At 45.6% G+C, this 25,632-nt stretch overlaps 1 protein-coding gene across 4 annotated transcripts in view; it reads left to right on the forward strand.

Annotated features, from left to right (window-relative positions):
• Positions 1–25,632, forward strand: part of SLC4A11 (solute carrier family 4 member 11) — a 97,293-nt gene that overhangs the window by 51,559 nt on the left and 20,102 nt on the right. For all 4 annotated transcript variants that reach the window (XM_041488147.1, XM_041488145.1, XM_041488146.1 and 1 more), the window contains 8 exons: positions 2,400–2,523; positions 5,781–5,987; positions 10,574–10,658; positions 17,769–17,894; positions 18,606–18,719; positions 19,867–19,999; positions 20,294–20,367; positions 25,031–25,256. In XM_041488147.1, the coding sequence (XP_041344081.1) occupies positions 2,400–2,523; positions 5,781–5,987; positions 10,574–10,658; positions 17,769–17,894; positions 18,606–18,719; positions 19,867–19,999; positions 20,294–20,367; positions 25,031–25,256 (1,089 nt within the window). The remainder of the gene's footprint in view (positions 1–2,399; positions 2,524–5,780; positions 5,988–10,573; positions 10,659–17,768; positions 17,895–18,605; positions 18,720–19,866; positions 20,000–20,293; positions 20,368–25,030; positions 25,257–25,632) is intronic.

The raw sequence follows: 25,632 nt of genomic DNA on the forward strand, positions 1-25,632 counted from the left end.
TCTGCACAGAGCAGGGACACAAAACAATTCCTTCTCCAGCTGGGCACCAAGGACAGGTGATCCAAACCTCAGGCCCAAGAGCATAAACAACAGCAGAATGAAGAGAGAAAAACAAGCAGTATGGGAGTGCATGGGCTGGAGCTGGAATTGATCAATTAACTCCAAGATGCAAATGGAGCAGAACTGATAAAAGTGAGAGACCCCGTGACCAGTTGTACATTTTGTGACCATTTTGGTTCATCTTGGGCTATACCCAAGCTGGGCTCTTGTGCTGCCCAAGGTGCATCCATTGAGGCCATTTAATGAATCCCTGCTTTAGCTCTGTCCAGCCTCTGTTCCAGGTCAGCCTTCACAAGGCATCAAGCTCAGCAGCTGAGGTGTGCAAATGCTGAGAACTAAGCTCAGAATTAATGCTGATGGTGCAGTAATCATTCACTGCTGGTGACCAGGTGGGTGAAGGTGAGAGAACTGAAGGTGTTGGGCCACTTGAAGGTTCTGCAGTTGGTCCAAAGCCCAGAGTTATGTCCCCTCTGGCTTGTTGAACTGCAACACATGGATACTTGTCTGCTGTCCAGCCACAGCTGGATTGCAACCAGGGGCTTGGCTTTGGTTGTGAAAACAAGTGTAGCTTGCACTCTATTTTCAATTACTTCAAAAGATATTTATTCCTCACCTTATGACCTGCCTTGATCTTTCTCTCTTCCAAAGCTGATTCAAGTACAAAAAGAACAAGAGGCTGTGGTGAAGTGAAGTTAGGAAATAAATGAAACAGTGTCATCTTTCTCATGCCCTGTATTGTTCTAATTAAGCTGTTTGGTTGCTCTCAGACAAGTGCCTCTATGAGATTAATTTATAGAAGAAGGCTGCTTCCAGTCTGAGATCAGGAAGTCAAACTCAGTAAGAAAATACTTGGTGTGATTTCTAATTTTTTTTTATGCAAATAGTGAAAAACTTGATAGAAAATACAATGTAGTCCAGACTAGGACATCGCCAGCCAAAGATTTTATTAATGGAACAGCCCTCAGGGTGCATGGGTGGTGAGAATACATCTTAAAAGGAAAGAAATAAGATGGGATTATGGAAGAGAAATTAGAGAAATAAATCCTCCTGTTGGAGGACCATGATAGGTGCTTGTTAGATGAACAAAAGTGAACAAGCAGCTGAAACAACTTTGAACCAGGTAAAAAGAGGGTAATACATAATAATAACTCTGAGGTAGGAAAACACTTCCATATCTCTTCCAGGTGTCTGTAGGCAAACTCTGTGTGCATTTTTCACCAGTGGTTTACAGAAGGGTTGCAAAATGGTTGGTGGCTTTAAAGGGAACAGGAGAGCTGCATGCCAGGCTGGCATTACCCCCCTGGTGCCCCTCCAGCAAGCCCCAAAATTCCCAGCAGGAAAAGTGGCAGCTAAACAGGTCCCAGCTCTGGTTAAATATCCCAGGGTGGAGACAAACCTTTCACAGCCTCTGGAGATGATCCCTGTGTTTATTGCACACAGCTTTTTTTCGCTAGTCTTGGTTCTGGGAGTCAAACATCCATCCCATCCCCTGGATCACAGCCAAGGATTTCCCTCCAAGCACTAATCCCATCTCTGTGGTTCTTGAGCAGGGAGGTCAGCCTGGTTTCTTTAACACTTGGGAGCCAGAAAGGGGAAAACAACAGCTGGAAGCAAATGGGAAAAACCATTACAACAGAGAGGTCTGCCTGAGGCAGAAGTGGGAGTATATGGGCTTGGCATTTTGCCTTAGTGTTTCCAGAAGCACCTTGGGAGATCAGGTGAAATGAAGTGTAATCTGCTTTCCAATAATGCAGGTGTTTTTTAATAAGAGGCTTTTTGTGTGTGTGTGTGTGTAGAAGCTTTTGTAGCTCTGCAAGTACTCAGCTGGGAAAAACCATTACAACAGAGAGGTCTGCCTGAGGCAGAAGTGGGAGTATATGGGCTTGGCATTTTGCCTTAGTGTTTCCAGAAGCACCTTGGGAGATCAGGTGAAATGAAGTGTAATCTGCTTTCCAATAATGCAGGTGTTTTTTAATAAGAGGCTTTTTTTTTGTGTGTGTGTGTGTGTGTGTGTGTGTAGAAGCTTCTGTAGCTCTGCAAGTACTCAGTGTGTTGTGCTCTGTCATTTGTTTTCTTGGCTGTTAAAAAGCAGCTGGAGGAAAAGGCAGAATACACCTTGAAATCTTGAAAGGTATTTCCCATAAAAACATGGATGTCAAATTGTACAGAAGGGAGCAGAATTGGGCTGATAGTAACTAAAAGTTTAAGACTTCAGAAGTCTTCAGCCAACAACATCATGTGTTTCTCAAAGGGGAAATGTGTTTTTATAGCTTGTGCACCAGGGGAGATCATTCCTGCTGTTGTGGGGCCCAGTCTCACAATCCCATTTTCCCCCACAGTTGCACTATAAAGTCCCTTCAGCGACGTCACGTTTGCATCAGCCGCCTGGAGAGGCCTCAGAACTGGGGGGAGAACTCCTGTGAAGTCAGATTTGTGATACTGGTCCTGGCTCCTCCCAAGATGGTGAGTTTTGTTCTTCTTGCTCCATAACTTCAGGGGGTTCTCCTGAGTTTGCTTTTCCTTGAGCTCCTCCAAGGGTTAATAAGTGTTGTTTTTAAAACACAAGGGGATGTGAAAAGGCCTCAGGTCTCCTCAGCAGGTGTCAAGATATTTATCCTCTTGGTGAGGGGTGGATTGGTGGGCTGTGTGTTTGTCTCATGGCCTGTGTCCTGGTGGGGAGGAGAACACTCTGTAGTCCCCACACACACCTGGGATGCCCTTAACACTCCATGGATTCTCCTCTCCAGCTGGAGCTGCTATTTTTAGAAGTAAGAAATGCAGTTTCTTGCTAAAGCCAAGCTTTTGAAAGGCCCTTGTGAGCCTACAGCTGGTGCCTCAGGGCAAAGGTCTGGGTTGCTTCCCAACAAACTTCCCTGATGGGGCTGACATTTACCCTGCACGTGTGGCTGCAGCAGCTGGAGGTGATGTAGCCAAGAGGAAGATGATTCTTTTTTGAGCTCTGTTGCAGTGAGGGTGAGACTTTCAGGGAGCTGTGGTGATTTTAAGGTCAACCTGTCCCTGAGGCTCTTTGGGCCTTTCAGAGCTTTTAGCACTCAAAACAGCAAGGTTAAAGCTGGCTCAGGTTCTTGTTCTTTGGTGTGGACAAGAATGGCACAGTAGAACACTTTTACTGTAATCAGAATATCCTGAGTTGGAAGGGACCCACAAGGATCATCCAAATCTGCCTCTGGTATCGTGGGGTGCATCAAGGTTAATTGGGGATCACCATCCTGTCTTCCTAGAAAGCCCTGGTCTGACCAAGGTGGTTCTTCCAGCTGATGGCTGAATAGTTCAAAGCTCAAGACCTTTTCACACTCCAGCTGGCTGTTTACACCTTGGGGCTGCTGGGTCTGTGCTCCTGGGAGGTGCTGGAGAGCTTGGGGACCTTTCCTGGGACAGGATATGTCCTAATTCAATTTCCTGCTCTTCAATGCTATCTGTGTGACCTTGGGACCTGCTGGTCTGGCCTGTCTCCTCCCCCCTTCACCACCACCCACGTTTAAATGGGAATACTGGTGTTTCCTTCTTTCCCAGGATTTCTGGCAGGTCTTTCCCAACCGAGCCGCTCGATGCTTTTGGCATCGACCTCGAAGCCAACAGGCTGAAAACATATTGATGTTCCTTGTGCAAAGCAGGAGGGAGAACACCTGGAGCTGTGTGCAGCTCCATGGATCTCTCCCTCATTGTTATCTCGGGCCAGCTACGTGCAAAGCACCCGGCAAACGGCTCCGCATCCGCTCGGATGCCGAGAGTTTGCAATTCCAATGGTCAGCATCAAATTAAGGGAAGGGAGTGGAGGCCAACAGAGCCTGCACTTGCCAATGTGCTTTTTTATTTTAAATGGGTTGGTGGAGCCAGCCCCAAGTGCGCATTTCTGGTGCAGCAGTTAAAATAATTAACCTGCTGACAGCAACACATTCAACAGAGGGGGGAAAGTCCACAAAATGGGCATTTATTATGCTGGGAATCCAGATTCTTGGCCTTGCTAATATGGAGGAAGGGGAAGAAAAAGAGTTTTCCTGCAAATACCTATCCTCTCTAAACTGTTCATCTCTTTTGTAAAGGAAAAATGGGAAGAGCATTGGGAATGTTGAAGCAATCCTTGCAGCATCCAGCCCAAGGATTGTTGCTGCTTAGAGGTGAAAGGTGAAGCCTCCTCTGTGATGGCAAATCCAGGCTGGTTCACAGACTTTGAAAGCAAGTCCCAGGCAAAATCCTTCACCTAAATCCAAACCTCTCCCTGGAAACTTAAATTGAATGTGCCCTAGTGAGTGTTTGAAGGGACATTCCTGGTGATGGAATCCCAGAATGATTTGGGTTAGGAGGGACACTTAACACAATCTCATTCCAATGTCTGCCATGTTCAGGGACACCTTCCACTGTCCCAGTTGCTCCAAGTCCCATCCAACCTGGCCTTGAACACTTCAAGGCTGGGGCAGCTGCAATTTTTTGGAGCAAATGGAAGATGGGGCAGTCACAATTTTTCTGAGCAAATGGCAGAGAGGAGGGTGATGTGGGTGATGGAGGAAGGACAGCATTAGCAATGACTCTGGGACCAGCTCAGTGCCACCCACGCCTGCGCTTCTGCGTCACCCACACTGAATTATTTGGTTGTGTCCATGGAGAAATTGTTCATCTGTTCATTTGTGAATCATGAGAAGCAATTGGGATCAATCACAGATGCTCACTCTTCTTTTCACAGCAGACTGAGGAGCTTGGAGGTTCTCCAGGGCTGGGGAATGTTTGGGTGTCTCTGGTAGCTGCTGCATGATGAGTGTGGAGTGTAGAAGAGGTGGGTGGGTTAAAACTTGGCATCAGAAGGAGCTTTTAATGAGCTGTTCTGTGTAATTTAGTCTTGGCAAGTATCTTACCTGTCCTGGCCACAGTAGGAGCAGGTCAGGGCCTGGAGAGCTTGGATTTGGTGGGTTTGGGCAGGAATGGGGACCTTGGCCTCCTTCACTCTTCCCTTTGCATTTCATTTCCTGCAGAAGGAAAGCAGTTTGGATTCTGTTGGAAGCTGGACCCCCACAGATCAGGCTTGTGTCTCACAGAAATATTAAATCCTGAAAATAAGCACTTTTTTTCATGTCTGCAAGACTCCTGTCCCTTCCAAACATTTAGTGAAGACAGACAAGAGCTCCTTATGTGTGTTCCCAACTGTTTCTTTCCCATCCTTTCCTCTGTGCCAGTGGTTACTTGAGCTGAGAGCTCTCAGTCTCCACTTGTGCTGCCAGAATTGCCCCAGAGTGGCCAAATGAATTGTTTTAATGCCCTGAAAATAGGAATCAGATGAGCACATTAATCTCAGTCTTTCAGATAAGATATCAGTACCTGCAGAAACCTTTCCACCCCAGGAGCAGCAATGCTGAGGTGATGTTAAGTAGAAAAGATTTTTTGTCTTGTCTTGAAGGGAAACCAGGGATGAAATGCACTCTCAGCATGATTCAGCTTTGGATTGGTTTCTGGGAAGTTGATCAAGCAAAGATCAATCAGGGAGGGCTTCAGGACCTGTGTTGGTGCCTCCAGAGGATTCTGCTGTGGATGTGTGTTCATCTGCAACAGCTTCCACATGTGCCCTCCTCCCTCAGGTCTCTCTTGAATCCTGAGAGCTGGGCAGGTTCCTCTTCAGAGGGATAAATTAAGGGATTTACCTTTCAGAAGTGAAATTAAATGGTTTCACTAGCACTTTTTCTGTCTTTTTTTTTTTTTTCCCTGCTTAGAAAAGCACCAAAACGGCCACAGAAGTTGGCAGGACCTTTGCCACGATGTTTTCAGACATAACCTTCCGGCAGAAGCTTCTGGAAACCAAAACTGAGGAGGAGTTCAAGGAGGCCTTGGTGCACCAACGCCACTTGCTGACGGTGGCCAATCAGAGACCCTCAGGAATGAAAGATGGGCACAAGTCACACGGTAACAAACAACTCAAGGTGAGGCTTGGCCAGCACCTCTGCCCTGCCCTGGTGTCCAAATCCATCCATCCAAGGGCATTTGGGGTGAGGAGGTGAACACTTGAGGCCAGTGGATGCAGCAGCATTCCCAGCAAGCTCCCAACACCAAGGCTTCCCCAAACTTCTGCTGTGTGCACATCCACCTTCCTCAGAATCTGCTGTAAATCTCCAAAAAGCCACTTTAAAGAGGCAGGTGCTGAAGGGATGCACAGCACTTGGGGGTTGAAATGGTTACAGGACTTTGATTCCAGATGCTCAGTCTAGGGTGGGATTAATGGATCCCTGCTCCTTGTCAGCCCAAGGTACTTAATCCTTACAATCAGAAGGCTCTGAAAGAAGCTGCTGCTTGTCTTTCCTGCAGCCAAAAGGCTTCTTGGCCATCTCTGCACGGTAATTTCACTTAAAAGTTGTCTGTCAGTATTTGGCCTGAATTCTCCCTGTTTGATCTGTAGCTCTGTAAAACATTACTTGCTTTGTACTTTAAAGTTGGAGGGAAATGCTGTAACTCAGCTTTCTTTTCTGGAATTTCCTGTGTGTTGGTCATTGCTTTGTTTTTCTGTTCAGAAATCCATTCTTTAAGCAGACAGCATACCTGAAAAACAAACTGTGCCATCTCCAGCATGCTGCTCCTGTCCCTGAATTACAAATAACCCCAAAGTTTTGGGTTGCTTATAGTGCAGGAGCTGCTTCACTTATCACTTTTTTTCCCCACCCTGGAATAGATTTAAGGGGTTTGATCTGCACATCTGGAAATGAGCAAAGCTCATGTTTTTCCTGTGGAATCCCCTTGCTTATAGGTAATGCTTTGAACTTTGCTAGACCCCATATCTGCTCTTAAATTTGCAGAACAAGTCCTGAAACCCTCTTGAAACCCAGGTCGTGCAAGGCAGGGATATTTGGAGTAGTAATTCACCTGAAGTAGGTTTAACCCTCTACACCTGGCCTTTCAAATGAATTTTTGTTAGAGCAGTTGAAGTGTCTGACTTTGTCTTTTGCTAAAAATAGCAATAAAATGTCTCCAGAGGGTTTTCTGCTCTGTGGTTTGGTGAGGAGCGCTGGATGAGACACTGAGCTTGTAGATTTTGGCCCTGAGACTGGTGATTCCTGCTGGCCTGCTTGGAAAAGCAGCCTTGGCCAGGCAGAATCCTGATTTCTCCAAGCCAGTGCTATAGAGGGTGACACTTCTTCCTTCAGCTTTTGCTTTTGGCATTGACAGTTGTGGGCTTGGATTTGCTGAAGTGTTGTTTTTTAAAACGTTTTGTTCTTGAACTCTTGGGAAATGCAGCCTCTGTATCCCCACCTCGCCCTGCCAGCCCAGAGTTGGGAAAGGAGATTTCCTGGCAAGTCAAGGTTTACCTGGAGAAGTGAGGTTGATTTGAGCTCCTAGGCTGGATTGCTCAGATCCTGAGAGCCATCTCCAGCATCTCCTCCCTTGTGGAGAGGAAGCATTTAATATGAGCACAAACCCATGTGAGACCAGGAGTGTAATTTCAACCTGTCAGCCACCCCCAGAGAAATAAACACCCTCACTGGAGCCCCTGGACCATGACAAGTGAGCTCTCAGGAAGGTGTAAAGTCTCTGGGTGACATGAAAACCTGGTCTCCTGGTCCTGCAGTGATGGGAGAGGAAGCAGGCCTTAAATTCTGGATGTGAGTGGGATTTTTGCAAGTGCTTGTTTTCACCTCTGCTGAAATACTGAGGGGGATGTGACAGTCACATTCCCTGCTGTGCCTACAGCACCGTCACTTTGCCTTGGCTCATCTCAGAGGATTATTTAGGCAAGGCTATGTACTCAATCATAATTAAGTCAGCCTGAAATCCTCTTGTTTACTGAGGCATCTAATTGTGATTTTGTTCATGGAGGAGCCCCTAACAGCTGTGATGTTTTTCTGGCTGTGATTTTGTGTCCTGTGTGGATTTGCTGAGGGGGCTGTGTGTGCTCAGCATCAACAGGATGCTCAAACTCATGTCCCTGATCTCTGTAAAATACTCCTGCAGCCCCCCAGCACTTTTGGGGAGGGCTGAGGAAGGGTCAGAGTTGTTGGAGCACATTTTTTCTGTTTGGCTTTGTAGCTGCTAAGTGCTGGCTTATCCTCTTCCTCTAACCCAAATAATGGCAAGAAGCTGGGAGAGATTTGTAGAATGCAAAGTGGAAAAATTCATGAACTTCATCTATTTGGCTAGGTTAAGGGATAAAAGTGAAACCAAAAAGGGCTGTAACTTTGGAGGCCAGTAAACTTAGTCTTTTACATTTTGTATTTTTTTGTATCTTTTGTAACTCAGTCTTTTAGCAGCCTCCTACTGTAAGGAGGGCTGGAGAGGGTGTGGAGTGGCAGGAGAGGGGGGAATGGCATTCAGCTGAAAGAGGTAGATTTAGATCAGATATTAGGAAGAAATCCTTCTGGCATAGGGTGCCCAGAGAAGCTGTGGCTGCCCCTGGATCCCTGGAAGAGTCCAAGGCCAGCTTGGACGGGGCTTGGAGCCACCTGGGCCAGTGGAAGGTGTCCCTGCCTGTGGACCTGGGGGGGCTTTGAGGTCCCTTCCAGCCCAAACCATTCTGTGATTCTGTGATATCTCTGGTGCAGCCCAGGTTGAGTCTGAGGGTAGAGAGCAGAGAGGAAAGCTCACAAGAGGATCAGCCCAACAGAAGGAACAGCTTTTCCTACTGGTGAGGTTCCACTGACACCCCCTCTCCTGATTTCACACTCACACACACAAGAAACAAGTGCATGAAAAAATCAGGGCAGGTGTTAAACATAACCCTGGTGCCTTGTGGAATGAGTTAGGCAGTGCTTTCCTCCTCTGCACACTCCCAGCTGCCTGGAACAGGCTTTGTTGCCCAGAGCCCCCTCCCTGCTGCCCCAGGCCAGCAGCAGCCACGCTCCTCCTTCCCTGGAAGATGAGACACCCTGAGCATCCTTTTCCCCGTGCTCACTGCAGCATGATAAGTAAACATCCCAGTCTGAGGCCATTGTGATTCTCTGGCTGACTCATGCCTTCAGGAATCTCTTTCTGGGGGGAAAAATTAAATTGCTTTTCGAGTGCATCTGGCTTTGATGTCCAGCTCTGCCACCAAATATGGTTGAAGCGCAGAGATTTTTCGGAAATGCTTCAAATGCAGATGTTTTGCTGGTGTCTGCTGGCAACACATCTGTCTGCTCATCCTGGTTGTTCAGGTTAGAGTTGAAACTGTTCTAAAGTTTAGAAAGTCCTACAGGTGCATTGGCAAATTGCAACAGAATTGACTTAAATAGCTGAAATCTGAGGTGATACAGTCACTGATGAAGGAGCTGGTCCTCTTTTGCACCCCAGACCCAATGATGGCTGTGCCCAGTGTATTCCTTCTAAAGGAGAAGATCCCCTTCCTTATTTTGTTTGTGATTCTGATTTTCCAGGTGCTGCAAACAGGTGAGTCCCAGGAGAAAAGGCAAAGCTGTGTGTAGTCCATTAAATGAGCACTGTACCTTTCTAAAGCAGTCATTTTTATCAGTTTCCACATGAAGCAACCAAAGGAAGAGCTCCCTGCTGCTTTGAGATGATCTGTCGGTGTAAACTTTGTGTCTGTGATTTTTATTTCCTCCCCTACACTCCCTAGCAGAGGTTATAACTCTTCTGTGCCTGGTTTTGCAACAAATACATGAAATGTTTTAGCTGAGGCAGCTGGGGTTGTTATCACTGCATAAAGGTGCATTTGATTTTCAGAGTGGTTTGTGTGCTCTGAGAGTAGCAGGAAAAAATCTGACAGGTGCCTCATTTGTAAGTGTTGCCTACCCTGATGCTTTCCATGTGCTTTCCATAAGGAAGGAGTTGTGAGGATTGGGAGGCTGAGAGTCAATAGCAGCTGTCACATATTCCTGACAAGCTCCTCATTGCCTGTGGCGAGCAGCAGATCCTATCAGCAATCCCACTGCACCTTGCAGGCCCCCAAACCAGGAATAAAAGGGAACATGCTGAATTTTTGGAACCCTTCCCCAGTGTTTTTATTGTGCTTTAAGAGCAGAAATTATGGCTTGTTTGTGTGGATTTATTCAAGCTTTTCCCTGTTGATGGAGCTTGAGGTGCAGACAGCTTGAGTTCCCTCACATCTCTTTGAGGTCTTCCTTTGCCATGGCAATGCCAAGGAAGAAGCAGTTGCTGGGGATTCTCTTTCAGAGGTTTCACATGGATTTAGGGGAATTTTTGTGCTGGCATCTAAAGGAAAAGTTGTGTGGAAGGATGGGGAAGGCACCTCAGACGTGTTTGACCCCAGGGCACCCAGTGTCTGATCCATCCAGTGGATCCTCAGCTCCCTCACCTGCAAAACAGGGATGCAGATAGGAATGGGAGGGGGAAAAGGGAAGGAAGGGAGGAAAACAGGGTGGTCTGGGGGATTTTCTCCTTTACAATGCTATGAGGATATAAATTGAATCCCGGCGAGTTTATTTTTATTATCATGACAAGATGGGATTTGAATGCCCTATTGAAAACGAGCCCTCTCGCTCCTATCAGGGTTGAATAAGGAGCTTAATCTCTTTAACAATGCATGAGCCTTTACACTGACACAGCACTTCCTTCCTTTCTTCAGCTGCACGACTTTCTCAATATTGGCAAGGGGATTTCTGATGACATTGCACGAAGATTCCCAGTGTACGCGCTGGACTTCACCGATGGTACGTTGGCCAATGTTTATGGAAGCGCTGCCCCGAGTGGGGATTTTTTTTTTGTGATGTGATGTCCTGTTTACAGTGTGCATTCAGTGTGTGCTTTGATATGTGTAACAGCTCTCCTGGCCCTCGTTTAAAAGGGTGTTTTGGCAAAAGGCTGTGAATGGGCAGCGTGGAGCACTAGAGATGAGGCTCCTGCAGCGTTTCCTTAATGAAGGTGCTGGCTGTGCGCGGATGAGGATTTTAATTTTTATTAAGCGGTGATTAAATGGATCGATTATTGTCGTGTGTAGACTCAGATCAACTCCTTGCAATCTAATTACTCAGCACTGGCCTGATAGGCCCTTTCTGCTGCCTCTGCAAGCTAGCTCCACACTAATTATGGTGATGCTGTGGGAGTTGAGAATGCTTAAACAAAATGTGAGCTGCAGTAACTTCAGCCCGGTGTTGTGAAAAACAGGATACGGCTCGTCCGCTGCCGCCAGATCACAGGAGCAGCACACAGTGTTTATAGTGAGCCTCAGCTTGGTGCAGCTCCCACAGTGGCCTTGGGGTTTTTAAGAGTTGTTTTCTCCCTTTTCACGCACAGACTTTCACTTTCTTGAAGGCTGGGCGGAATCTTCAGGGCAAAGCGGGATTACAGAGCCCCAGCCTGACATCAAAACGTGTTTCCTGCAGCTTGTTGGGGAGCTGTTTAATATATTCAATCTCATACCTGGAAAGTTCAAATAAAACAGAGAATTAAAGTGTAGGCAGGGAGAACCTTGGAGATTTATCAGATGAATCAGGAATTTATCCCTTCCTGCTGTTAAATTCACCTTAGCTCAAGTGTGTGTCCCTGCCTTCCTCAGTGCACAAGTGCTGTGAAGGCTCACGAGATGAGGGTGATCTTCCTTGAATTAGGCATAAAAAAACCAGGATTCCCTCCCAAACCCCAGTTTTCAGAGTCTTCTCTTGCAAAGCCACCTTCCACAGGCAGCTGAGGCTTCAGGGAAGCCTGGCCAAGGCTGTGATGTGTGTTCTCAGTCCCTTCCAACCAGCAGAGGAACATGAATGAGATGTTGGTTTAGCACAAGGGTTGAGTGCTGGGTGCTTTCTCCAGGTGCTTTGGCACTGCTGGGATGAAACTATTTTCAAGAGACTCAGTGTGATGGGAGGGCTAATGCTGATTTCTCTGGGGATTTGAGGAGCACAGGGGATATAAATTGATTTTCACAGGAGCAGCAAGGATTTGGATAAAACAGAAACATTAATTTTTGGTGTGTGCATCACCGGCATCAGGTCTGGCAGGGCACTTCAGCCCCTAATCTGGACACTTCATCCCTTTGGCTGTTGCTTTCTAGAGCTGTCAAAGGCTCATTTTTCATTATAAAGGGATATTGAAGCACTTGAGAAGGGAACTGCTGCAGAAATGCCTTGTGGGGACCCATGTTCACCTCAAGACAGAGCAGTATCTGCTGTGCCTGTCTGAGCCCAGCAGGCACAAAAATACCAGATTTTAGTCCTGTAGCAAATTTTCACTGTCAGCAGACTTGGAAGCCCCCTTCAGAGTCTATATTGTGGCTCTGACTGCACCCATATGGACCCTGTGGGTGCTGCTTCAGCCCTGGGCTCTTGGCTGTGAGCTCTGCAGGCTTTGCACACATTGATGTACAGAATGAGCATAAAATTGGGATAAAATGCAACCACAGGTTAAAAATTGTCAGTGTTTTGTAATACAACTTCTGGAGAGTGAAAAAGAGCCCAGTGAAACTCCAGAACTACTTCGGCTCAAATGGGAGGTTCACACTGTAGGAGCAGTTGTGCTCTTTCAATAGGAAATGGGGGAAAAGGGGATTTTCTAAAAAAGCACTGTATGTTAGTATGGCCATTTCTTCCCAGAAACCAGAAATTAGGATGAATTCTTTAAGGAACTGCTTGAAATGAAAAGCAGATGGAGCATGAAGCATCTGCCATAAACCACTGAGACTGAAGGTGATCAGGAATATGGAATTCCTGGAGCATCTCAAAGCAGTGGTGCATCAGAACATGAGGGATTTGAACTATTCCAGTATCTGCACTCCAGACAGCCACATGTGCACCATCAAAGAGCTTGGAATTACAAATGCTGGGTTTTGAATGGTTGGAGTCTCTAAATCCTCGACCTGAGAAGCATCCTGGGGTTTGGGGTTAGACAGATAAACCCATCAGGGGCAGGGTGATAAATAATGAGGCTTTTTGTAGGACCTGCAAATCTTCGGCTGGTTGGAGTTTTGTGGGATTGGTCCTCTTCACACACTGCGCAAATTATCCTTAAAGGAAAAGTCTTTCTTTTTTTCCCCCCCTTTTACTCCAGATTAGGAACTCATCAACTTCATTTTGTGGCAAAGTCTTGTGCATTCTACTGAATGGGTCAAAGGATCAAGGAAGAGTTTTCTAAACTTTTTTCCCAGGATTTTGGTGATAAAGATGACTTTTAATAGATGTCTTCCAGCGGGAGCATCAGAAGATGAAGAACTGGGTTATGCTGAGTCTGAGAATCCTGAAGTTTTCGTTTAAACTGGAAAACTACTCCTGTAGTTTTCCTTTAAACTTACTCCATTTGGCTGTGACCTGTGTGTAGGATTCTATCTTAAAAAACACCAGTGTGGCTGAACTTCATCCTGATCCTGTCAAATTGGCTCAAAGCACTTGTGTGTCAATTTTATTACTCTTTAAGCCTCAAACTGGAGCTTCCAGAAATTTCTTTATATTGAGGCTGGTTTGAGTGAAAGGGGATTCTGCCGGGATTCAGATACAAGATTTCTGAAACTCCTGAAAGCTGCTGTCCTCATTCTTCAGTGTTATTTTCTGGTACAACACAGAGGACCAGACACAATTGCAGTGCCTGAAGTGCCCAGTGGGAATGTGAGGTGCCTGAAATTTTTATGGTGAGCTTTGATGCTGACATCCATATTCCTTCACCTCCTGGGGAGGGAAAATGAAGGAAAAAGTGAAGAACTGAGGTTTATTCTTTATATCTGTTTTTTCTGGGCCTGTGTCTTTGATACCTGGCTGTGGTGGGTGGATAGTTCTGCTGGAAGTGTGGATTTCTCCCTGCCCTTGGTCCTGCAGAGGGTCCCTAACCAGCTTCTGAAGTGCAGGATTTGCTGTGGTGTTTTGCAGGAGGGAGATCTCCAAAGCTCCCTGTGATGTGGGCATGCTTAGATGGAAGGCTTGAAAGTGTTGGAGAAATTAGATTTGAAAGAGAACTTTTTGTTTTGCTAGCTCTCTAAGGTAGCTAAGAGCTTAAACCTTGATCTGAACCCTGAGCTGAAATGTTGACCATGGACTGGCTTTGGTGTGTGCCAGATCCTCATCAGCTTTCCTGCCTGGTTGCCTTGGCCACCGTGTCTATCAGGATTCCATTCCTGGGGAAGGAGGGAAATAAAGGGATCACAGATTCCTTCCCTCCTGTGCCTCTCCTGCCCTAGATCAGATATGAGAGGCTGCATCACTCTGCAGCCCTTCATCCCTAAATATCACCTGAGTACCAAAGTGTAACATCCTGAACTTGTCATGATTGCCCAAAACATCCAACCTGGGTTGCTTTGGAGTCTCCTTGTGTCACTGGTGGATGGGAATGTTCTAAAGATGTATAAAAGCATCGTGTTTCATCGATGGATGTTTCCTTCCAAGAGACCTGGGATTTCTTGGGAAATAGGCTGAAGAAAGTGAGATGGAAAGGGAAAGGATTGAGCCTTGATCTGATTTTTCATGCCTCTCTGCTCTCAGCATATGCTGGGCTTCTGCTCCAAACTCCCTGAGTGGATTTCCTTTTCCAGTTGAGTTCTTAGTCCCACTTGTTCTGTGATTTACTCTTCACAGGAGTTCAGAGAAGATTCATCTTCCCAACATTGGGCAGAGTCCAGCAACCATCACATAAATGAAAGCCCAGCTTGAGGGCATTAGAAGTTTGTAATTCTGAGTTTTACAGTGTTTTTCATATGAAAATGTTTTTGGTTTGTTTTTGGTTTTGGTTTTTTTTTTTTTTTCTTAATTAGGGCTTTAATAAACACATTCTTGCTGCTGTGCTGCAGGTCAGTGTAATTAAACTTTCTTTGCACAAGATATTTCAGAGAATTGGGAAGAAACATTAACAGGCAGTTCAGAGGATGTCCTTCAGTTGTGATTTTGGTTTAGTAAATACACAATTAATAGACTTCAGGAGCTGTAAACCCAGTTTTTAGGGCTGCTGGTCATTAACTTACTGCTTGTGGAATCCCATGCAAAGTGAGGCCAGAATTGCTGCAGTTTCCCCTGAAACTGTAACCTTGTCTCTACAAACTGTGACATTTCAGAAATCCAGGCAGGTAAAATGGAGCTGTCACGTTGATGAACATAATTGCTTCCCATTCCAGTGTGTAGCTATACCTTAATTTCAGGGGAATGCTTCTGTAATAATCAGCTACTCAAACTCCACAGCTGGACCGAGAGTTGATTTTTATGCTATAAATTTCCATGGTGCAGGTGGAGTGACACATATTTCAGTGGCTTTATGAGCCTGTCACAGATGAAATGCCATCATAATGCAGATCACTTTCTTCTGAATGAAGCCACGGCAGTCCCAGGGCTGCAGAACATCCTGAAAATGTTTCACCAGATGTTGGCTTTAAAAAGGCAGAAAGGTGAATTGTGGTTAATGCTGGATTGTGGTGCCTGTGGCAGGTGGATCTGTACAAGGAGAGGCAATGTTTGGTCGTGACTGCAATTAAAGAGTGAGCAATCAGCTTTGGGAAGGAGTGTGTTTAATCTGGTGTAATTATTGTCTCCATTACAAAGTGAATTTCGCTGCCCACCAGAAGGATTCTTGATCCTAGGATTTTATCTGTCTGATCATGGATTAAAGAAAGTGCTGAAAGTCTTGGACCCAGCCAGGACAAATCACAGAACCACTGAAATTGGAGAAAAACTCCAAGATTGAGTCCAAGCTGTGCCCAGTCCCCACCTTGCCACCAGCCTAGAGCACTGAGTGCCACCTCCAGTCCTTCCTTGGACAGCTCCAGGGGTGGGCACTCACTGCCTCCCTGGACAGCCCATTCCAGTGTTTAACAACCCTTTCCATGAGGAAATTCCTCCTGATGTTCAGCTGAACCTCCCTTGGTGCAGCTTGAGGCCATGTCCTGATGCATAAGGACCTCCATGACCAGCAAGGGCTCCTTTGCCAGGATTGAAACTGAAAATGAGCTCTTGTGATGCTCTTCAAGGTTTCTTCCTTCTGCCCTCTCATACTGTGGTTTAACTACCTGAACCTTTTAAAAAAAGATATTTGCTTCTCTGGACCTGGTTGTCCTTTCAGAATTTTTTTCAAAGCTTCCAGGCATCGTTGCCCCTGACCTTTCATATTGGAAAGACTCCCTTGTCCAAAAAGCAATATTTTGGAGTGACAGAGAATCCTCTGAATCAGGGTGTGACTGTCTACTGATGGAACCACACCTCAGCCCTGTTTGTCTTGCCAAATCCTTCCTTTTTTCTAAAGGTTTGGAGCAGATTGGAGTGTGAGGTAGGAGCCTGCAGCTGTTGGGCTCAGGATCACGGGATGTCTTCATCTGTGAGAATTAAATTCCAGGCCCTTTGGGTTGCCAGGAGTGGTCAGGGGAATGTGACCTGTGGTTTCTGGATCTTCCCAATAAATGGAAAGGAATTTGCCTGGGAACAGCTGGTCTGATGACTCCCAAAAGGTCAAGCTCATATTTGCATGCTTGAGGTGTCTCTTGTCAGGTTTTAGCCTGGAGTTTGAGGGTGCTGAGCATCAGAAGTGCTGTTTCTGTCTGTTCCTCTCCTGCCTGCAAGCAGGCACCTCACAAGGTGTCCTTTATTCATGTGGCTGCCTGTTCATTACACATCACCTTTGATTTTTGGGTTTTTACATCCTCCTCCCATCCTTATCTCTGCCCTGCAAATGGTGCAGAAAGCAGATGTTAGATAAGATCCCAAAGTCATTGAGAGATTTTTTTGTTCTTTTCATTCTGGTGATAAAGATTTTCAGTGTGGCACCAATAACCTCAAAAGCCAAGCCCTCCTTTATCTGATCCAGCTCATTGGGTTTTACCTCTTTCAGCAAGAGACTGATGCTGCAAAAGCTTAGATGGACATTTGGGAGCTCAGGGCAGATTCCTGTGTGGGAATTCTCTGCTCTGGAGCCTTCCAGAAGGGGGAATTGGGCAGATCCAAGCTCTTCCAGCTGTCTCAGAGGAACAGCACCATCAAGGATGGTGGCACAGGCAGGCTGGAGGCTGAGGAGACTTTCTCCAGTGCATCCTGTCTGTTCTGTGGAAAAACTTGTGTTCTCCTGGAGCAACATCAGCTGCTGTCATCTCATCCTTTCTCCCGTGCATCCCCAGTGAGCTCATATCAGCATCAGCCTGAAAACAGGAAGGGGAAGGGAAGCTACTTCAGAGGCTCTTAAATTCATATTCTGACACTTTAATTCTCTTTCTGGCTGCTTTGTGTTTTGGCCTGGTGTGTTTTTTCCGATGGAGATGAGAGGGGTGAGTGGATGGAAAAGAGAGAGGCTGTTCTTTCAGCAGGGCTTGTTAAATCAAATCTCTGTGTAGCCATTCCTGACCTCTAGGGCTGTTTGTTTTTGTGTCCTATTGCCATTTTTTGGCTCAGGGTAGCATATTATTGATTCAGACCTACAGCCTTAGACTTCTGTCTAGGGAAAAATGAAGTGCTTCATGTTTTCCTGCCCAAGACAAGAATAGGGAAGAGAAGAGATTGTCGTGAAGTTCATTAGGGATGCAGTCCAGAACACCTGAAAAGTTGGTGTTAAAAAGGCAGGGGTGTGGGTTTATGAACCCTAAACTTACAGTTTCTGCCTTGATCCTCTTCCAAGCTCTGCAGACTGACAAAACTGAGCAAAAGGCTTCTTGTATTTCATGTTCTGATGAGGTCAAAAATGTCTGGTGGCAATTTTGGTGCCAGATGAGCAGAAGAGTGTGGGTTGTGCAGAATCAAACATTAACAGTTTGGTTACACGTTTAAAGTGTGAACTGAATTTCTGATTCTCAAGATGAACTCATGGTGCCTATGGCTGATGAGAGAAGGTTTTCAGTGCTTCACCAACGTGATTTTTATTTTTGTGATTTTCCCCAGGTATTATTGGGAACAACAAAGCTATAGGGAAATACATCACAACCATGATCTTTCTGTACTTTGCCTGCCTCCTTCCATCCATTGCCTTTGGATCCCTCAATGATGAAAATACCCGAGGAGCTATTGGTGAGTTCATCAGTTTTGTGCTTCTTAAACTTACCAGTTTGTGCATTTGATTCCATGTATTCAAAGTGTCATTCTAGTCACAGAAAGTTCTGATAGTTTTTATTTGCAGGGGGAAAACAAACCCAAAATCATGACTGAAGGATTTTTTTTTTCTAATTAAGTTTGTTACTTTTGTTGAAAACCAGAAAAACTGAACACTGCTTTGGGTATTATCATCTGACTTGGACTGATGCAGCTGTATGCTACTGTATTTTTGAATTATGCTGACTTAAAGTAATTATTTGCACATTTTTCTTGGTACAAACTCCTGTGCTTTTGACCTGAATTTGATTGCCAGTATTGAAATCCCTAGGACAGAGCTAAACATCATCTTTTATCCCAGTTGTAGAAGCAGTTTGTGCTGCTGTCACAGTTCCAAGAAGCACTGGTTATGTCTTACAGGAGTTAAATAAATACATTTAAAATGTATATATAAAATACAACAATACACACAAAAAATCCCAGAGTCCATCAATTAGCTGAACAGCTGGAAACCTAAGTTATGGGTATGAATAAAAGGTCACTTTTTGATTTATGAGCGTGTTACCTCTGCACTCTTTAAACATTTCTTCTCCTCATTAGTGGTTGGTTTCTGTGCCCTGTGAACGCTCCTGGATGAGGCAGGAATTGACCCAAATCCCTGTTTTTTGTTTCCATCCTCCCCAATTGCAGATGTGCGGAAGACGATTTTCGGGCAGTGCATTGGAGGGCTGCTCTACGCCCTGTTCTCAGGGCAGCCCCTGGTGGTGCTGCTGACCACAGCTCCCTTGGCCCTCTACATCAATGGTGAGTCTGCAGCAGGGGATTGAGGCCTTGGGACTTTGGGTGAGAGCTTTGTAGAGCTGGAGTTGGGTTTGTTTGATAAATTGATGTTTAATGGCTGCTGTCAGGGAAAGGTTCTCCCCCCAGAGGGAGGTGGGGCGTGGGAAGAAGCTCCCCTGGGAAGTTACAGGGCACAAAGTCAAGGGATGCTTGGACAGGGCTCTCAGGCACATCATGGGGTTGTTGGGGTGTCCTGTGTGGGGCCAGGAGTTGGATGGATGATCCTGAGGAGTCCCTTCCAGCTCAGGATATTCTGGGAGTCTGCAAAACCTGACTCATGGGGTTGTTGGGGTGTCCTGTGTGGGGCCAGGAGTTGGATGGATGATCCTGAGGAGTCCCTTCCAGCTCAGGATGTTCTGGGATTCTGCAAAACCTGAATCAAATTCCTCCCCTTTCCATCACCATCAGAATCAGAATATCCTAAATTGGAAGGGACTCACAGGGATCATCGAGACCAGCTCCTGGTTTAGTTCAAACTTTTTTTCTGAAGAAATCATTTTGCAGAGAAAATACTTCATGAAAATAAGCATTTCTTCAGCTTCAGTGAGGAAATCTGTTTAAGTAATGGTTTTCTCATGTGGCTGCATTTAACCAGCTTGAGACAAAGTTTTCCGGGTTTGTTGAGTTTTGGGTTTTTTTAATCAATGTTTTAAAAGTATGATCAGCAGCTTTCCAGGTACTGCAAGCTGATCTCAAGGAACCAGAGATCAGGATCAGCCAAAGGAACAAGCTCAGTATCTGTGGGGATAATCAGAGAATGGGCTATGACCAGCTGGAAAGAGCAGCTGTGACATCCCTTGCTCAACAGCGTCCCAAAATGTCAGTGGGAACAAATTCCAGTTGCTTTTGTGGCCTCAATCCCAAGGAAAAATGCTTTGGGCAGTATGGGGGGAGTATTTTTCCAAGTGTCTCTCCCCATTTCTCCTGGTGGGAGGGGAGAACAGTTCCTGCTGATCCAGTTGAAGTGCAGGAATATGGATTTAATGGTATCTGTAATAAATGCATTGAGGTGAAGTCTTGAAATTGGTTCTTTTTGGCCTGGAGCAGATGGGGATCACTGGGTGGCAGTGACAGGAGTTGATTATGACACATGAATGCTTCACTTTTGCAGTCATCCAAGGAATCTGTGACGACTACAACTTGGATTTCAGTGCTTTCTATGCCTGGATTGGACTCTGGAACAGCTTCTTCCTTGTGATCTACTCCCTCTTTAATGTCAGCCTCCTGATGAAGCTCTTTAAAAGGTAGCTATTTTCAAGAAGTCATATTTTGATCAGATTATTCTTCAAATGGAAAAATTACACATTCCACAAGCTCCTTAATTATGAACTTGCTGCAAAATGTATTTTGTGAGATGAGGAAAATATAATTTTGGCTTATTGTTCCAGCTTGAAAGAAGTTCCGTGATTTACTGGGTTTTGTTTCTAAGTTGGAGCCTAACTCAAACTGGTGTATTTTCATGTAAATTGATGAATATGCTGATTTTTCTTTGAACAGAGTTGAATGCAGCTCTATTAATTCCTGGACTTTTTCCACAGGTCAACAGAAGAAATAATTGCACTTTTTATATCCATCACATTTGTGCTTGATGCCATCAAAGGCATTGTTAAAGGTGAGTCTTGCAACAGTGTTTTTCAGAGCAGATCTCTGCTTTGCTGCCTTGTCAAAGGCAAGCACAAGGCTGCAAAAATGTGTGATGTTTGCTTGTTCTGTGTTCAAAGTCCTCAGGGAAAAAAAAGAAAATCAGTGTGTGTGAGATGGAAGCAGCCCTTTGTCAGCAGTTTACCTGGGTGTGCAGAATTTTTAGCAGCTCTAATTTCTGTTGGTTGAGACAGAATTGGTGTCTAAACTTCCACCAAATGGAGAAACCATTATGTTATTGATGTGAGTGTTTCCTCCTGATTCCAGTTTGGTTTTGAATGGTCCTGGCAAAAAAAAAAAAAAAAAAAACCCAGTCCAATTTAAATGTAGTATATAGAGTCCTTATTCCTTGACACATTATTCAGACTCTGTGGAGGGGAGTTGAAAGATGAGTTGAGATTTCCTGGTTTTCCCTGAGCTCTGAGACACTTCTTTAATAGCAGTACAAGGACCTGCAGTGCCTCCAGCACCTTCCTGAAGCTCCTGTGCCTTTTCCAGTCACTTGGTTTTCCCATTTCTGGGTTAAATTCTAAATCTCCTTGGAGATCCTTGGGGTTTAACAGATTCCTCTGACACTTCTCTCCCTCCCCACAGGGTTTGGCAGGAGGTATTTGAGAAGGTGAATCATGGTAGCAGAAATAACCTTGTGAGTGGCAGCATTTCTGTTCATCCCAGTGAAGAGTTGGACAATTCCTTGATTTTTGTGACCTGTTGTCCAGCATCCCGAAGTTTGGGCTATCCTTTGAAATCCTTCAGGATACACCCAAGCACACTCCTTGTTTTTAAGACACTCAAGCTTGCAAGGGGATGCTTTCCAAGAGATTTGACACTGCAGAGCAATTTGAAGTGAGATACTTTCTCACTTCACTGGGAATCCTTAATTGCCTTGTGTGCTTTGATTGTGCAATCAGAGGGTGTTTTCTTCTCTGCAGAACACCTGCATCTTTTAAATATCCTGCTTAGAGCTTGGTGAGAGAGAGGTTTTCTGGGATAGTTGTTGACTCTGTGAGCTTTGCTGAGTGTGTGCTGTCAGGTTCCTGTCCTGGAGGTGTGGGACAGTCTCCAGGTGGTCATCAACAGAATGTTCAGCTGCTCTGTAAAAAATTAGCAAATATTCACAAAGTTTCTATAGCCCAGAGCTGATCTCCGTAGCAGAGGTGTTTCAGGTTAAAAGTGCAGGAAGCACCCACTGCTCTTGTCTGCCAGACTTTCAGGAATATGCAAGTAAATCCTCAGAGTACTGCAGTGGGAACAGGAGAAGATGCTGTGAGACAAGGGGCAGTGGTCTTACTGACAGAAACCAGGTTTAGATTGGGTATTAGGGAGAAATTCTTCCCTGTGAGGGTGGGGAGGCCATGGAACAGGGTGCCCAGAGAAGCTGTGGCTGCCCCTGGATCCCTGGAAGGGCCCAAGGCCAGGCTGGATGGGGCTTGGAGCCAGCTGGAATAGTGGGAGGTGTCCCTGCCATGGCAGGGAATAGAATGAGATAATCTTAAAGGTCCCTTCCAACCCATCACATTCTGTGATTTTATGTGTGATTAGTGAACCAGTTGAATGCTCTTTTTACTTGTGAAGGGATGAATTTATAGGAATGATGGTAATAAAGTCATACCAACACTCCTTTGCCAGCTCATGTTGGCTTCAGCTGCACCTGGGAGTGTTCAGGGTACCCACTGGTTGGACCAAAGCTGTTTGCAGACACAGGAGGGCAGCGGTGCTGGCAGGCACAAACTTTATCCTTAACCCTTAGAGCCCATATTTAAAAACCTGTCACCAGTGCAACTCATGGCCACAGGCTCATCTTTGTTCTTCCCTGCCTGTTTTTGAGGAGGTGATGGTTCACTGCTGCCACCTCCTCCTCCCACTCAAAATTTTGGTTGAGCAGTTCAGTAGGAAGTGAAAGCTTCACAAGTGTCTGTGCTGTTTAAATGTGTCCTGTTAGTGCCTTATCCTGCTGGCACCAGCTCTGGGCTTCCTGAGTGCCAGGGGACAGTGGCTCCCCTTCCCAGATGTTTTCCCAGCCCGTTCATAGCCTTGATTCTGTGCAAGGTACACATGCAGGAAAGGAGGGGAGGGGAACCAAAGCCCTGAGCGTTCATGCGGTCCCGGTGACACTTTGTTTTCACTGCCTGGCCAGGCCACCGAGGCTGTGTTTGTTTGATCTTGACATCTGCACTGAGCAGGAAATGGTGGTGAGCAGGCAGAGGAAAACAAAGCCAGCTCATGTTGTTGGAGGCTGGAGAAGGGCTTGGCTTCAGCCAGGGCACCCCTGCTCTGCTGCTCTCTCTGGGTGATGGCAGCGAGGTTCACTGAGCTCTGGTGTGAAAAGCAGCCAGAAATGTTCAGGAATCAAATCCTTCCCAGCAAGGTGGTATGGGATGAAGGCCTCCACTCTCTGTCTTGGTGTGTTGTTGCTTGAATTAAAATACAAGAGTAAAGCAAGGTTTTTTCCTCTATCCAGGAGGGACTGGATTGGTGCATATAAATAGAATTGCAGCCTCAAAGATGGAGTGTGGAGTGATGTAGTCAAGCTGAGCACCAAAGATCAGCCCCAAATACATTATTGCAATATATCCCAGCCCTAAATATATTATTGCAACATAGGCATCTGTGGGAGCTTGAGAAAATCTACAAGACCCAAAACAAAGTCACTTGTTTGTTACTCATTCCAGTCCAAATCTTAATCCAGAGGAATGCAAATACATTCTCTGTAGTTCCTGGGTTGTTTGTGCTGCTGGTTTCTCTGATGCTCAGATGTGTCTCTAGGACTCAGTAGCACTTAGGGTGAGCAGGCTTTTCTCCTGGCCAGCTGTGAATCCCCAGGAAATGCTGCCAAAATCATTTTTGTCAGGACAAAAGCATCCTTTGGCGTTGAGGGCCGGAAAGTGCAAATCTTCTAACGACCCATTCTGAGCCAAGATGTGGGTCATGGCAGTGCCCTGGGCCCCAGGGTTTTATTTCACCTGTTTTCAGAGCAGGTGTGTGTGTGTTCTGCCAGGCTGAGGCAGCTGGAGCACGGAGGGAGGAAAATAAAGGAGAGCAGAGTCTCTTCCATAGCACGCGATGGGGAACCTTTCTGGACTGGGGTCAGGATGGGATTGCTCCTCACCGGGGGAACCTTTCTGAAGCTTTAAGGTGATCTCCTTACTCCTGGCTGCTCTTGGTGCAGTTTGAGAGGTTACATTTTGAACTGTGAACCTTCTGTGATGTTTAAATTTATGTACAGATGTATTGAATGGGAGGCAGTCTTGTTTCTTGTGTCCTACATGCCATGCTGACCTCATCCACTTGTGGAATGCCCACACTCCTTTTAAAGCACCTTTAAATCCTTCCAGGAATGGTGCAGGAAAGCCCATTTACTGCATTTCAAATGCTTCTTGGTTGAACTCGAGGCATTTTGCACTGTGGTGAACTCCAAACCAGCAGTAACACAACCTGGGCTTCAGCCAGACTCAAGATGGTTGCAAATATCAGTTTCAAAGTTTCTTCTCAAATATTCAGAATTAGTTTGTCTTCCCTGCTTTCCTTGTGGCTACTGCAGATGGAAAAGCTGAAGTGTTTGGGGCTTTCAGAACCTGGATTGTTATTTGAGGATGAGGGAAATGTTAGGAGGTGCATTTTAGCCTAAGCTTCACGTGGTTGTGGTTTTGCCTAGAGAGGATGGTCTTGCCCTGAAGTTCTCTGTGCAAAGTTTGAAGGGGTATTTTGACCAAAATGAAGGAAGATAGCAGGACTGCAAAGCCCTGGTATGGTGGTTTCCATGCTCCTGCATTTCCCATGGGTACAGGGAAGTGTGAATGCTGCATGTTGCCATTTGAGCAGATACTGTGGGAACACTGAGGCTGCAAAGCCCAATTCCCATCTTCTGGTTTTACTTGCTCCTTCAGGTTATTCTTCCCCAAAGAGATTAAATGATCCCAAAACCATATTTGTACACTTGGAGGCAGCCAGTGACACAGAAATGGGAACACAGTGAATGCTTAAGAGTAAGAGGATCTTTACAGCTGTCCATTCCTTAAATAAATGCCTTTGAGCAGATTTAAAACATTTATGGATAGTTCCAGAGGCTTTACTGGGTGTTTTGCTTGTGCAGCTTTACTTCAGGCCTGTAACTCTAATTTGCATTGTAAATTTAAATGTTCTGCCAGGTTTTGCATATCAACACTTACCTCTAAAATCTGGACTAGCCTTGGAAGAAAAGTAATTAGTGTACACTGTGTAATCCACTTAAGGATCTGTGCAGCCTGGCTGCTCTTAGTGTTTCCAGAGAATCCTGATGGAATTTGTTTGCCAGGCTGCTGAAAGCAGGTGTCTACATAGAAATATTTATATGTGTATCTAACAGCAGTGCTTCCAGTGTTGGGAACAAAACCACATAATTAGCACTGGAAGTCCTTACAGTGTTGCTTTATAGATTAATTTAACTCTTACCTGTTAAAATAAGTGAAAAAATCCATTTGTGAAGTGCTGGCTTCCTAAGAGCGACAGCTCTGATTTCTTTCTGCAGGCTTGAGAGGCAGAGCTGGTGAAGCATAACATTAATACTTCGTGATCAAGCAAGAAACCCACTTTATTTTACTTGCTTTGATTGTCACACTCGTCTCCTAACGCTTGCCTGTTGGTTGTTTGTGCAGTTTTTAAGAAATATTACCACCACGGGCACACAGGAGATGGAAAATCACGGGCTGATGCTATCCCAGGCCTCGGCATCAACACCACCTTCCTGATGAACTCCTCAGTGAGCGAGAACCAGACTTGCACTCACGATGGGCACTCCGGGCGTGAGACCGCCGTCCTCAGCCTCATGTTGATGTTGGGAACCCTCTGGCTCGGCCACACCCTCTATCAGTTCAAGAAAAGGTGAGCTGTTTAGAGCTCAGACTGCTGATTATTTCATGTTTTCTCTGAGGGAGTCATTAACAGATTAGATCTTAATTCATGGAATGACCAGGTTGGAAGAGACCTTCAAGATCATCCAGTCCAACCCATGCCCCAACACCTCAACTAAACCATGGCACTGAGTGCCAAATTCAGTCTTTTTTTAAACACATCCAGGGATGGTGACTCCATCACCTCTCCAGGCAGAAAATTCCAGAACTTTATCACTCTTTCTGTGAAGAACTTTTTCCTGATATCCAACCTGTATTTTCCTTGGTGCAGCTTGAGACTGTGTCCTCTGGTTCTGTCAGTGCTGCCTGGAGAAAGAGACCAACCCCACCTGATTACCACCACCTTT

Source organism: Pyrgilauda ruficollis, unplaced genomic scaffold (genome assembly GCF_017590135.1).
Source record: "Pyrgilauda ruficollis isolate IOZ18807 unplaced genomic scaffold, ASM1759013v1 scaffold88, whole genome shotgun sequence".
Classification (NCBI taxonomy): domain Eukaryota; kingdom Metazoa; phylum Chordata; class Aves; order Passeriformes; family Passeridae; genus Pyrgilauda; species Pyrgilauda ruficollis.